The 15,595-nt window shown below is 38.4% G+C and overlaps 1 protein-coding gene across 8 annotated transcripts in view; it reads left to right on the top strand.

The window, feature by feature from the left end:
* Positions 1–15,595, top strand: part of LOC136857916 (serine-rich adhesin for platelets) — a 137,832-nt gene that overhangs the window by 58,214 nt on the left and 64,023 nt on the right. For all 8 annotated transcript variants that reach the window (XM_067136985.2, XM_067136987.2, XM_067136986.2 and 5 more), the window contains exon 5: positions 9,951–10,388. In XM_067136985.2, the coding sequence (XP_066993086.2) occupies positions 9,951–10,388 (438 nt within the window). The remainder of the gene's footprint in view (positions 1–9,950; positions 10,389–15,595) is intronic.

The raw sequence follows: 15,595 nt of genomic DNA, 5'->3' as shown, positions 1-15,595 counted from the left end.
TTCCACGCATTGAGTCTTTCTTGGAGGACTGATTCGCAGGTACCATTCCACCAGGCATGCTTTTTGCTTCTCTTGAGTCTTTGGCGGCCTCAACAAGGAGACTTTTGGCGTTGTTAAAGTCACATTCATTTGGTCTAGCCTTCTCCTGGAACTCCTCACCCTTTGCCGAAGTTTATCATTGTCGTGTGATCTGTTTGGTTGTCTTCCTTGTGTTTGCGGGAATTAGTTTGAATTTGATAAGAGACATAAAATGATCTGAGGCCACATTGATGCCTTTCTTCACCTTGACATTCATAATCTCAGGGCTGTTTCTCCTGGAGATTGCAACATGATCAATTTAGAACTCTCCGAGAGCTTGGACGGGAGAACGCCAAGTCATTTGCTTTCTGGGTAGATGGCGAAAGTGGGTTGACATGACCTGCAGGTTGTGATTTTCGCAAATGGATACCAGTCTTTTGCCGTTGGGATTGGTTCTTTTGTGAGCAGGGTAATTTCCTATAATTTTCTTGTACTTCTGTTCACGACCTAGTTGGGCATTGAAGTCACCCAAAAGAAGCTTGACATGGTGTTTGGGGATTTTGTTTAATTTTTCATCCAGTAGGTCCCAGAAATTATCAACTTTGTCTTGATCAGACTTGTTCTTATCGTTTGTAGGAGCATGTGCGTTAACTAGGGCGTAGGTTTTGTTCGCGCATTTAATTGTGAGTATAGATAATCTGTCATTCACAGGTTCGAAATTTGCAACTGATTTAAGGATCTTGGTTCCAACAGCAAATGCGGTTCCAAGCATCACAGCTCCATTGAGGATTCCTCTTTGCGCTTTGCTCTTGAAAAATCGGTAGCCTTCGGATTCAAAAATCTCTTCATCTGGGTACCTTGTTTCCTGTAGGGCCATTATGGATATCTGATTTTCGTGAAGAGCTTTGGTGAGGGTTTTCAGCTTGCCAGTTTGTGTAAGTGAATTTATGTTGAAAGTTGCTAGAAAGGTTTTAGATTTTGGCCTGAGTTTTTGACTCTTCGGGGTACACCGAGACGCTCCGACTCGTCTCTTGCATGATGTCGAGTCTAACCCAGAATCCGAACGAGACTCGTGCACCGTGGCGTTCACGACGAGGGATTTATCCGAAGATTTACCCCCTGGGGTATGTTTCTTAAAATGTTGTGACATCATGCTTTTTGACTTGACTTTGCTTTGGACGGGTACCCATCCTTTTACAACTAGGGTTGTTAGCCCTAGAGGTTGCCTCAAGATGTTTTCTGGCTTCTGGTCATTTGCCAGTCTTCGCCGTAACCCTGGCAAGGGACCGTTTTTTTTTTTTTTTTTTTTTCACGGTGGTATTTTATTTCCCTACTACCCTCTGACTCTGCTGGCGGCAGAGCCAGCGAGCTTCCCCAATTCCAATGGGACGCGCCCGATGGAGGTAACCGGTAAATCCCCACACAGGTATTATTATTATTATTATTATTATTATTATTATTATTATTATTATGACTTGTGAGGTGTGGCTATGTAGTTGTTTACGTCTATTATCATCATTAACTACGTAGTTATGTACGACAGGTTGGCAGGACGGACTTTATTTGGTATAAATCGTGGTCGTGTCATTATTTGTGTGTTTTGCGATACGTCGTTTGTAACTGAACATATGAGGTCATGTCACGATACTTCTGCGGTATGTTTATTAATATGACTTTATTTAATGTAAGGACACTTAATTAATAGTATATAATTTATTATTACCTGTAAATATGATGTATAATTCCAATGTAATGTTATGCAACCCAGGGTAATAATCTAGAACAAATGCACCTTTGTCACATTAAAGTTCTTTTACGTGCCAGTAAAAGTTGTGACACGGGGCTGACTAATTTGAGCACCTTCAAATACCACCGGACTGAGCCAGGATCGAACCTGCCAACTTGGACTCAGAAAGCCAGCGCTTTAAACGCGTGAGCTTCTCATCCCCGGTCAGTGAGCACCAGCATTATGGTTTTCGACGTTTAATGTGGTCAGTGAGAGGGGCTTCTTTTCTTACACAAAGTTACTTTCTAACTGTCGCACAACTCTGCATGCAGATAATGTTGGAATTATGCCTATTGTCATGGCCACCAAATTAGGCGGGTCAGAGAAATTACGCTGTTGCCAAGATTATGTAGCAACTGGTGAAGAAATGTCTAACTGAACACATAATTTCAGAGCGCGAAGCAAGTTGTTCTCTCTCAAGCTCCTGATGTTACTTCATTTAATGTTTCAAAAACAAATAATACTACATGCTTCAGAATAGACTGCTGATTTCAGTGGTATAACTATTTTCCATATAAACCACTTTAAGTAATTATTAAAAATAAAATCTTGAACGAGTAAATTTGAATCCGTAGAATCGTGTATTGAAAATTTCAGTAAGCGGCCAAGTTTTTATTCCTTCTGCCAATTAAATTTTGTCTGCGGGAAAAATGTAAAAAATCGCCTGACTTATATTTTTAATCTGAAACATATTTCCGTGAGTCTTGTAATTTTCCTGAAAGATAGCCCAGAAAGTGATCATGAAAATTTCGCTAGTTGAGGCAGTTCGGGGTGCGCGCGCCAGCACAGGCTGCAGAACGCCGTAAATACTTTCGGGTTATACATTAATCTGTATCAGTTTTATTACATTATAACTTGAAATATCTGAATACTATATATTGTACTGAGTAATATAGAAAAATAACTACTTTAAAGAATAGGTTTACATTAATTTACAATGAATTAAGAATCGGTTTTTTAGCTTCAAGGCAGTCTAAGATTTCTTAGTCACTGTCATCAGTCATCTCACTACCTTTAAGGGTTATAAATTTCATGTTGTTGGTCCGTATTGAACTGAGAATAACATATGAGTAACAACACAGTAAAGGTTTCCACCTATTCAATACAAAATATTTTAAAATTACATGGAACTAGTTTCGACCCATCTAGGGGTCATCATCAGCCACATCAAAGCAAAGATCACTCTTGACGAAATCCTAAGAACATGTTAATTTTAACAGTAAGATTATTATGGAATAACAAGTGAATGTGGTAAATGAAAAGAGATGTTAGTGTGGGACAGGTGAGTAATAGCTAATAAATATACAAGGAATATACATAAGAGGTTTGGAACAAAGTATAAAAGGGGGGCTTAGTGTTGTAAAAATTATATAATTATGGAAAACAGTAAGTCGTTATAATGAAGAATGCAATGTGAAATGACACATATAAAATTATGTATGGCTTAGGAAGAGTGGAGGTGGTTTAGGAGGGGAAGAGGGCTTAAGGAAGGGCTGAAGGGTGCGGGAGAAAGGGTAATTGTCTCGGGAAAGTACCTTTGATTAAATTTAGGATTGAGTTTTGGTTGGCTGCATTATTGTTTCTGAGGAAAGGGATAAATAGATCGAAGAGTATGTTGGGTTTCTCTCTGAGATTTCATTGAGATTGTGACTGGCGTTAAAGTATTGGTCTAGGTGTATGTAGTAATTTTCCATTATGTCGAGTAAAGGGCCCTTGTTTGCTAATACGAGGATGTCCATGTCTTGTTCGATATTGGTGAAATTATGGTTATAATCTTGCATGTGTTGGCCGATGGTTGAAAACTTGTTGTATTTTATTGCGTTAGTGTGCTCGTGGTACCGGATATTGAAGTTTCTACCGGTTTGCCCAATGTAGGTTTTTCCACAGGTGTTACATTTGACATTATAAACTCCTGATTTTAAAAAACTTCTGGTCCTGTTGATGTGTGAAGTATTGTGTAAAATGTTCATGTTCTTATAGTTGGTTTTGAAGGCTATTTTAACGCCTTGTTTCTTGTAGATAGCATTGTCACGCCCTCAAGAAGAAAATTAAAGACAACGAACTCATCGTAACCAAAGCTGATGACGGCAATGTAACAGTTATCATGGATAAAAAAGTATATATTGAAAAAGCAAAAACTTTTTCACAGACAGCTCATTTTCCATAATCAAAAAAGACCCCACCCAAAAAATTCAAAAACTACTTAAACTAACTCTTAAAAACACTTCATTTTTATTTACCGAACAGGAAAAATCCAAACTCATACAAATGAACCCAGGACTCCCCACTGCTAAAGCTCTTCCCAAAATACACAAAGCCGGAGTTCCCATCCGCCCAATTATCAACTATAGACCAAGCCCCTTATACAAAATATCACAATTCATCCAATGTTTCTTAAGAAAAAATTATCAATTTTTATCCAAAAACACATCAGAGCTAGTAGATAAACTTAACAAGTTCAATTTGCAACCTGATCACTCTATCCACTCTTTTGATATTGTAAACATGTACCCAAGCATACAAGTATCAAAATTAATTCCAATAATTATAAACAATTTAAACAAAAACAGCCACTTAAGCAAACTAGAGATACAAGACTGTATCACATTATTAAAACTAATCCTCAATAATAACTTTTTCACTTTCGACAATGTCATATATCAACAAGATGGTTTGGCAATGGGGTCACCGGCCTCAGGTATCTTAGCAGAAATATACCTGGATTTCCTCGAATACACCAAAATTGACAATGAATTTGAAAACATTCTCTTTTGGGCCAGATATATTGACGATGTCTTTGTAATCATGAATGAGAAATCAATTAACGCATCCACCACCCTCTTAAGACTCAACAGTATTGATCCTCATATCAAATTCACACTAGAATCCGAATCAAATCTAAAAATCAACTTTCTAGATTTAACCATCATTAGAAACTCAGATTCTTTCAGTTATAAAATATTCAGAAAACCCACTCAAACAGCCTCCACCATTCGCCAAGATTCAGTGCACCCCCAGTCCCACAAACGAGCCACATATAACAGCCTAGTTCACCGAGCCTTCAGCATACCTATGTCCAAGAAAGATCTAAAGAACGAACTCAACACAATCCGCGGAATCGCAAAATTCAATTTCTTCAGCAACCATTTTATAGAAAGGATAATCAATAAACATAAATATCGCCCAAAAACTACCCTCAAAAAAGAAACAACCTCTAACAGTTTCCACCTTCACTTTCAACAATGATATCTACAAGTTAGCCAATATCTTTAAGAAACAAGGCATTAAAATAGCCTTCAAAACCAACTATAAGAACATGAACATTTTACACAATACTTCACACATCAACAGGACCAGCAGTTTTTTAAAATCAGGAGTTTATAAGATCAAATGTAACACCTGTGGAAAAACCTACATTGGGCAAACCGGTAGAAACTTCATTATCAGGTACCACAAGCACACTAACGCCATGACGAATAGAATAACAAGTGTGAGGACTCAGCCATTATAGCATGGTAGTTTGTGGACCCGCCACTGCAAGCACTGCAAGAGACGATGTCCAACACGTGCTTCAGTAGTGTCGGCAAGACGTGTGTAGGAAAGTGCGGGAGACGTTACTGTGCGAGATATTTCAAGTCAATAAGTTGAATTTTCTTTGCTTTCAGTTCCTAAACATAGTTCATTGTGTGTTGTGCACTTAAAGCACTTGTGTTACGTGGCTTGATAAATTAATAGTTCAACATGCCGTACTGTTTTGTGCCTAGCTGTAAGTCAGGCTATGGTAGAGTAGTTACTGGTATTAAGATTCTTTTCACCACCGAAGGATATAAATAAATTTGAAAAAATGGACCAGAGTTATTCCACGAAAGGATACTGTGTTAACGCATAATAGTAGAATTTGTCAAGTTCGTTTTTCTGATGATTAGATAGTGAACTCAGATCATTTTATAGTGAATGGTGAAAAAGTGGTTATGTCTCGTGTGAGATGGAAATTACGTCCAGGAGCAGTGTCTCACATTTTTCCTTATTTGCCGACCTAGCTGTTAGGTACCTTAAACAACAATCATCATCTTTCTAATACCTATATCAGTGTTCGAAGCGAGTAAATTTCTTTTCGTAAAAAAGCTCTTCCTTGCTCGTGCTAGTCTGCGTGTTATTTTGTCCTTACTTCTGCCATCGTTAGTTATTATTTTACTACCCAAGTAACAATATTCATCTACTTCGTTTAAGGCTTCATTTCCTAACCAAATATTACCTACATCACCTGACTAGGTAATACTGCACTCCATTACTTTTGTTTTGGACTTTTTTTAAATCTTGTACCCATTACCCGAGACTCCGTCCATACCATTCAGCAATTTCTCCAGACCTTGGCTGGGTACGTTGTTAATCACTCTTGGCCGTATGCCCATTCTCTACGTGACAATAATCAAAGTACATTCTCAGTTCTCTCCGAAGTAACAGACTACGGTTCAAACAAGTGTACGTGACATTATTTATCAGGCCGAGAAAGTAATTCGTGAAAAACTTAAGTCAAAATCGATGTAGGGCGAAATATTTTTTGATTGTATCGATTCTATAGACACAATTTAAGTTGGTCCATCAGGAGCTGGCTGTTGTTATGGATATAATCCCCAGACTTGTTTATCATTATCTGAAGCGAACATCCGCCAAATCTTCACGCAAACTTTCGAAAGTCCAGTAACCGACAAACTGAGTTGGTCCTTTAAATAGTTCATTGTTTTAATATGCTGGGAGTTGTGTTTATGTACACTCGAGTAACTTGTGCTTTTCGCAACATGTGATGAAGGTCGTAGCTCTTATTTCCATGTATGATATTTTTCCATTGTTCTCTGCCGTAGTATTTTAATTGTAATCTCTCATTTTCTTTAAAAACAGACAGTGTATATACTTATCAGTTACGGAGTAATACGTTTCCTGTGTCACCATTCCTAAGACCAGCTGATCGGTACTGTGGACCTACCACACCCTAGCGCTGCCTGGTGGGGCGCGCTTGAACTTGATGAGTCATCACACTTGGTTCTTCTATTCGTCATGCTAACGCAATAAAATACAACAAGTTTTCAGCCATCGGCCAACACATGCAAGATTATAACCATAATTTCACCAATATCGAACAAGACATGGACATCCTCGTATTAGCAAACAAGGGCCCTTTACTCGACATAATGGAAAATTACTACATACACCTAGACCAATACTTTAACGCCAGTCACAATCTCAATGAAATCTCGGAGAGAAACCCAACATACTCTTCGATCTATTTATCCCTTTCCTCAGAAACAGTAATGCAGCCAACCAAAACTCAATCCTAAATTTAATCAAAGGTACTTTTCCGAGACAATACCCTTTCTCCCGCACCCTTCAGCCCTTCCTTAAGCCCTCTTCCCCTCCTAAACCACCTCCACTCTTCCTAAGCCATACATAATTTTATATGTGTCATTTCACATTGCATTCTTCATTATAACGACTTACTGTTTTCCATAATTATATAATTTTTACAACACTAAGCCCCCCTTTTATACTTTGTTCCAAACCTCTTATGTATATTCCTTGTATATTTATTAGCTATTACTCACCTGTCCCATACTAACATCTCTTTTCATTTACCACATTCACTTGTTATTCCATAATAATCTTACTGTTAAAATTAACATGTTCTTAGGATTTCGTCAAGAGTGATCTTTGCTTTGATGTGGCTGATGATGACCCCTAGATGGGTCGAAACTAGTTCCATGTAATTTTAAAATATTTTGTATTGAATAGGTGGAAACCTTTACTGTGTTGTTACTCATATGTTATCTCACTATCTGTTGAGTCGTCATGTACACTGATGATGAATGGCTCCATTCTTTCGTCCCTTATTATTTTCTTGGCCCAATCGTCTGTTTGAAGATTTTTCGCGCGATTGAAGCACTTTTCCCAATCTGCAGCATTCACACGGTCGATGGCTTCTGACGTGAGTTTTTCTACATCCTTTATTTTGAATGTCTTGTTCCTCTCTGCCACTTCTCTCTCGACTTGAGAACTCAAATCAATTCACATTTACTATCCATCTACGCACTTACGGTGCAAGCTCAATAGCTGCATGACAGAGAATGACTCGGGTTAAGGTGGCCTGGAGCGGATGGGCTTGAACTAGACAGCACTGCACGATCAGCGTTGCCAATCCGTGCTTGGAGGTAAGCGACTCTCGACCTTCTGTTGCTTCGCCGTTCCCATATCTGACAACAGCGCAGTTTTCCTCACCCGCCTAATTTGGTGGCCGCGACAATAGTTTGTACTTTTAAGACAATTCAACATGTAAAATAATGTAATTCATATTACAGGGCAGATCACCTAACTTCATTTTGAGGTATCCATGATTTATAGCTTCATTTCTATAACATTTTATATATTTGGTTATTTTAAGATTTATTAACAAGGACACATTATAAGAGTTCACTTTGAAAACCCTTATCATAAAATTAGTTAGATTTAGCCCATACTATAAGCAAGATTTCACAAGAAACATTCGATCAGTATGGCAGTTTTATTTCACAAATAAATAAGACCCTTACTAATATGCTTTCTTTTATTAAATTAGAGAATTAAAAATTACTTGTGGTCGATTGTTGTTTGGCTTGGCGTAATTAGATTTTTTGAAGAGTTTGGCTAATCAAAGTCGCTGAATTGACAGAAGTTTTCATGGGAAACTGACGTAGTTTCCCCGGTAAAACTGAATGTAAAGTATAGAGATTTTTAACTCGCGTACCGGTAATTAATATTTGAAGCCGGCCCCGCGGTCTAACTTGCCTGCTCTCACCCGGAGGGCTCTGATTCGATTCCCGGCGAGGTCAATAATTTTTACCTGGATATGAGGGCTGGTTGCGGGTCCACTCAGCCTACATGATTACCTTTGAGGAGCTATCTAATGGTGAGATGGTAACCTCGGTCTAGAGAGCCAAATTGTTGATGGTTTCCATTCGTTCCCGGGTTGTCAGTTTTCCCGCATTGCAAGGTTTTTCCCCGTGGTCTCTCCAGAAACGGAGAATCGAGGTTCCACTGTATTCTGTTCAGTTAAAATGGAATTGTGTTGTATGTCCCGAACATGTGTCTCAATCTTTCTACTTTAACTTTATGCCGCCCAGTCATTACTCATGACGTGCTAAAAAAGCGTTTCTTTTACTATTGATTGTGCAAAGTGTGGTATAAGCAATTCCCAAATCTCCAGATTTTATATTTATATGGATTATTGTCCATTTCTCGTATAAATTTTACTTTCTCGTCCAGCATGTAGCTTTTTTTGTTCTTCATGGCCGACTGGCAGCAGCGTACATTTTCTGCTGGTAGAACCCCATTTTTTATTACTCATTACGGCAAATGTCGGATGTTGGCATCATTTTAATGTGTCTTGTTTAAATAGACAGCTTACAGTTAAAACGGAAGAATGGTATATGTCCCAAACACGTGTTTCACAGTCTTTCTGCTTTAGCTTTATGCCATGCAGTCACTTCTCATGACCTTTGCTTCACCACTGCATTGCATAAAACCTCTCTGATATCTGCAGCTAAAATCCCGCCGCCAACAATGCTGACTCTAATGTATCGCATTTCAAATTCTCTTCCCATTTCGGTAACATCAGGAAATTCATATGTCTATAGCATTATTTTAACTCTGTTACTTGCAAATCAACTGTATTCCACAAACTGATGTCTGGTTCGTAATCTTTCTCTTTTAGTTAAAAGCCGCGTAGTCATTTTCCACAGTTAAGGTTGCACCGCCGACAAATCCAACTCTAATGTATTGCACTTAAATTATATTTTGCAGGACCTACAGAAATTTACGTATAAAACAGAATTACGCAGAACTGAGTTGTTTAAACGAGTCTTAACTGTACACTTATGCATGCTCCCAACTAGTGAGGATATCCAGTATGTACCCAGCTATTTCTCCTGTTCAGCAGAGATGATTTATAAAGCTAATTAAGTCTGAAAACTCATTTTTTGCTAATAATGTTCCTTACTGGGAGAAATTGAAGAGTACTGAAGAAGGCTCTTCACATGGTTGACACTCCTTTTAGTAAGTTTTACACGTGGTAAACTCCAATTATGTTTCTAATCTTGAGGATTTTTTTTCTTTTTAGGGTACCTGCTGGGGGTGCAGAAATTATGAAAACTAAGTTGCAAAAATTTGCAGCGTACACTCGGAGTGCTCGGGAAGCTAAGCGGAAGGAAGATGATTTTGATGATAAGGTTTCTGCCACGTTAGGTGATAAATTCTCTTCTACACCAGATCAGGACAAGATGATAACATGTGACTCCAATGATGCAAATAATGCGAATTGTAGTGAGTTGACTGAAGTGCCTAGTATTCAGTCATCCCTCCCAGAAAAGTTAGAGATCACTCAACCTTGTAGCAAGATCTCAGTTGAGCATAAAACTCCAGTAGACAGTGCCCAAAAAACAGAGAACATTCAGCAAGATAGAGTGGAATCTGTGACCAATAAGGGAGAAGTACGTCAGCATTCACATTGCCAGTTTCCGGAATATCAGTCTCCTCTGGAATCTTTGAAATTAAAGACGTAAGTATATTTATGTAGCTTTATGTTGTCATAAAAAGAAATTGTGGCGAAAAGCCAAAAGTTGATATGTCAAAAAATGTAACTTTTCAGGAAATGAAATTGAAACTTTACATGGCAGTGTAAAATACATACCGCATTTGCTTGCGTATAACTTGTCACCGCGTATATCTCGCACCCCATTTTTAACATTTGAAATTGCAGGGGAAAAAAATCTCCGTACATAACTTGCATTAATTTCTGACGTTATATGGCTGGTCGTATAAACCGTTTGGTCTTAGATCAGAGATGGAATTTATCTGAGTTCATGCTAAACTCAGATTTTTTTGTTGTATAAACGTTAATCTGAGAGCAATTCACACTGAACTAGGATTAACTTTGACTGGAGAAATTTCTCCGATCAAACTCTGATCTCAGTTCAAGGAGTTGTTTTCTATTCGAGACAGAAGAACAGCTGATTGTGAACATATCACCTGTGTTGTTAAGATAAATCATAAGAAAATACACAAAAGACTACCGTAATGCATTGTTAGCTGTAGTTGTCCATATAAGAGCTATATTACGCTTTTTATTTATCAGTGAAACATAATCGACATCATAACTTCTATGAATTGCTTACGATATTACGTTATGTCGTTCATGTTTTACAGATGTCTGATTAGTGGGATATAGAGGTTTATTCTGCAAAGTTGTCCATCTCAAATAACATATGGACCGTTGAATATAGAATGGCGTCAATATCCTCTGAGTTAGATTTTAAAAACAAAACAACAGGTAGAAAGAATGCAGCTTTTTCTTGTACTGTCATGTGCAAAGTACCATAACAGCAATTGGTACTGTCCCGATATTTAATGTAAGTATGTTACTATCCCGATATTTAATGTAAGTATGTCCACGGAATACCCAAACTTTATAGGCCGGTTGTATAAAGACATCTGACCGGAGATCAATTTAGAACCTAGTCCTGAAAATTAACTGAGATTACGGCTTAGTCTCGTCATACAAAACTGAACTCGGTTTACAAATGTGTAGTTCAAATGTAATCGGAGTTTAGAAAATTCAACATTGCAACACCACAAAACAAATGAAATATGAAATAGCTTTGCCCGTTGTATAATACTTATATGGTAGGATTGAGCTGGCTGTGACTGTCGACAAATGAACTTCATTTGCAGCATGTACTGGAATTTCTTCATATATGCTTTTCTTGCAGCAAACACAGGTGAAGGAAGAACGGATATCCGATTTCCCTCAGTCAACCCTCGTTTTTTCAGATCCCAACAGTATTAGGTTTGAGAAGCCTAATGAGTCCTTCATTTTCACGGCTTTCGTGGCCGTTCCTTTTTCTTTTATTTATTCTTTGAAGAATTGATTAGTGTTCTACCTACAGAACGGTTGAGGCTAGCTGTTGTAACAAAAACACCTAACTCACAACGCCCCACCCCAAGACCACGTTCCTAGCCAGTCAGTCACACTCGGCCTTCCCTCTCACTCTTCCTTCCCTTTCACTTTTCCGTCTTTGTCTATATGCTTATTGCTACCTGTCTGGTAGAGCTGATCGCGTTAACTGGGAGTGTTTCCCTGTCCAGGCAGTCAAGTGATCACGGTATTAGGTATTGTCCATCTGTTGTATTGTCGACAACTACCAGTATTCTGTCTTCACTTTTAATTCTTGTTTCTCATTGAAGTTTTTTTGTGAAGGTCGATCGTTAAGTTATGGAGAAACGTGGGAGTTATACGGCTGTGTTTAATCTCAAAGTGATAAAATATGCTAAAGAACATAGTAACAGAGCTGCCGGTTGAGAATTCAATGTGACTGAGTGTAATGTTCGCTACTGGCGTAAACAGAAAGCTGCGCTAGAAACCACCAACCGAACACGTAAGGCATTCAGAGGGCCGAAAACTGCAGTTTCCTGAACTGGAAGACGAGTTGCTTCATTACGTTACAGAGTTGCGAAGTGATGGCTTTAGTATCTTGCATGAGATGCTACATTTCAAAGCGCGCGAATTAGCGATTAAAGGAGGAATTAGCTGTTCGGATCTGTAGATTTATGACATGAAAGGGATTGTGTCTGCGAAGGCAAACATCTCTCTGCTAGAGAATGCCAAGCGATTTAAGCGACAAAATAGTAGATTTTCACTGCCATGTGATGGCAATGATTGATTCCCATAGCAAACCTGAAATATTTGTTCCGATTGAGCCCAACTTAGCACAGTGGGCGAAACGTTGGCAACCAGGAATGAGTTCGCTAGAAAATTCATAATGTCCAATGTGATAGCAATGCTGAAGAAAAACATTTGCCTCACATCTCAAATTGACAATGCAGATCAAACCCCGATAAACTTCGACATGCCATGCAACACCGCCATCAAGAAGGGAGAATCTAGCCTGCTTGTACGTACGACTGGGTGTGAAAAGCAGCGTTACACTGTCATGCTAGCAATCACTGCAGACGGAAGAAAATTGCCACCGTACATTATTTTCAAAAGAAAAATAATGCCTAAAGCATAGTTTCCCAAATGCATTCATGTACGGGTTCAAGAGAAAGGACAGCCCCTCACTGCTTTGATGCCCAGCAATGCTAGTGTGGGACAGTTTCCATGGACCCTTGTTAGAAGACACAAACGTCTTCAGGAAATGAAAACAGATCTCGTAGTTCCTGGTTGACTCACACATTGTCTGCAGCCCTTAGACGTTTGTCAACAAGCCCTTCAAGGACAACATACGTAAATTTTATGCCGAATGGATAGCAGGAGGTGATGCCAGCTGTCAAAATAAAGAGGCCGTTAGTTGAACTCGTGTGTGATTGGTTTATGCGGGCATGGGTTATGGTGTCGACAAACGATATTGTGAAGAGTTTCTTGAAGACGGGCTGTAACGGTTCAAATCTCGTTACAAGATGATATCTGTATTTATATTATTATTATTATTATTATTATTATTATTATTATTATTATTATTATTATTATTATTATTATTGTTGCTTGAGTCATCAGTCCATAGACTGGTTTGATGCAATTCTCCATGCCACCCTATCCTGTGCTAACCTTTTCATTTCTACGTAACTATTGCGTCCTACATCTGCTCTACTCTGCCTGTCATATTCATACCTTGGTCTACCCCTACCGTTCTTACTACCTACACTTCCTTCAAAAACCATTTGAACAAGTCCTGGGTGTCTTAAGATGTGTCCTACCATTCTATCTCTTCTTCTCGTCAAATTTAGCTAAATCGATCTCTCGCCAATTCGATTCAGTATCTCTTCATTCGTGATCTGATCTATCCATCTCACCTTCAGCATTCCTCTGTAACACCACATTTCAAAAGCTTCTATTCTTTTTCTATCTGAGCTAGTTATCGTCCATATTTCACTTCCATACTGCCACGCTCCACACGAAAGTCTTCAAAAACATCTTTCTAATTCCTATATCAATGTTTGAAGTAAACAAATTTATTTTCTTAAGAGAGCTCTTCCTTGCTTGTGCTAATCTGCATTTTATGTCCCCCTTACTTCTGCCATCGTTAATTATTTTACTACCGAAGTAAGAATATTCATTTACTTCCTTTAAGACTTCTTCCCAATTTAATAATTATTTAATAATTTATAATTATTATGTCTGTATTATTATTATTTTATCTGTGAGATCAGTATTATTGTTACTATTATTATTGTTCAAATTAATTGAATAATGATTATCGCTTGCGTGATTGTAGTTGATTTGTTATGTATGTATATATACGTGTGTGTAGATTAACACTAAAAACATGTACAGTAAGTGTTGCTGTATATCAGATATGGATATCCTGTGTAATAAGTTTTGACATTGCAACGCACATGTTGCAATCCTGCTAGCGTAACTGCTGAGTTATCGCTCTGTCGTCGTGCGCATTTAGCGGTGAGCTCATATTCTTGGGAGATACCTAGAGTGCTCCGGGCAATTTCACCATTGTATGTAACATTTGTCACTGGGTGGGAGTAGATCATAGTTATTTCTGGAGATTGCATAGGTATGTCAACTAATGTCTATATAAGCTGGTCCAGTGTCTTATAGCAGCAGTCGAAAGGATGGAGAGGCCTCAGTCATTAGTCAGTGGTTATGGGGAGAGTGAGGCCACTATTGGTCGGTCAGTGCGGTTGGAAGGAAAGGCTTGCCATGAAGTCATAGAAGGATAGACTTGCCATGAAGTCATATAGAAGGAGACACTTACCAAGAAGTGTTGTACTGAGATGATAGTAGTCAGTCATCTGGATGGAGAAGCAGCAGTCACATGGATACTTAGTCGTCAGTTAAACAAAAAGGATACATCACCAAATTAGGCTGGATACATCTACAGCAAACACCAATTCAAAGGAATACGTCGTAATTACACTCAAAGTGTTGAAGGTACAGTCAAGTGAACTGGTGAGGGATAAATTTCGTGTATAATTTATGCACCGGTAAACTCGGATGTCAGTTTTGCAATAAAGTAAAACCACGTTATTACATGATTTCGAATTAACCGTCAACTCTTAATTCAGAAATGCCAACTCTTGCTGCGTCACAAAATATTCTGATACCCACTACTGAATACAATTAACATTCACAGTTTAAACCTTTCAAATGCTATGGGAAAAAACTATTTCTGAAATGTATCCAACAAGGTGCATTTACGTTATTCAAATAATGCACTTGTGTAACTCACTGGCAAACATAACCTCAAGCAGTTAAAGAAAAAAAAAAAAAAAGCATGAATCAAAGACGAGGATAAACTATGCTGACTTATGTGTGCAAGTGTTTTATTTTTTTGTGTACTGTACTGTTTGCATTTTTAGATGCCTTGTACTTGCACGGAAAGTACCCCTCACCCTTAAAACATCATGGCTTATCAAACTTTCCCATGACAAAGCGAGGAAGTCTTTCACTTCCATCTGCATTGCAGTACTGTACATTGACCGCTGCTCCTTTAAAACGTAAGTCTGTCTGGACAATATTGTTTGGTACGTTTGAATTGATTACAATTATGAACCACGCTTTTTCGCCTGCTGTTGGCATCGCCAGTCTTCGCAGATTCTGTTTCTTCGCACATTGCCTGCTACGTGATATTGTGGTGTTCCTTAAAACGCCGACTACAAAAGAATATACTATTTCACTCGAACTTAGCAACTATGAAACACACTATAGACACACCGAAGTGAGTGAAAATGCGGAAAGCTACCTCTGCACATTCC

Source organism: Anabrus simplex, chromosome 1 (assembly GCF_040414725.1).
Source record: "Anabrus simplex isolate iqAnaSimp1 chromosome 1, ASM4041472v1, whole genome shotgun sequence".
Lineage (NCBI taxonomy): Eukaryota > Metazoa > Arthropoda > Insecta > Orthoptera > Tettigoniidae > Anabrus > Anabrus simplex.
Note: the sequence above shows the minus strand (reverse complement) of the source record. Positions and strands in the feature narration are given on the sequence as shown.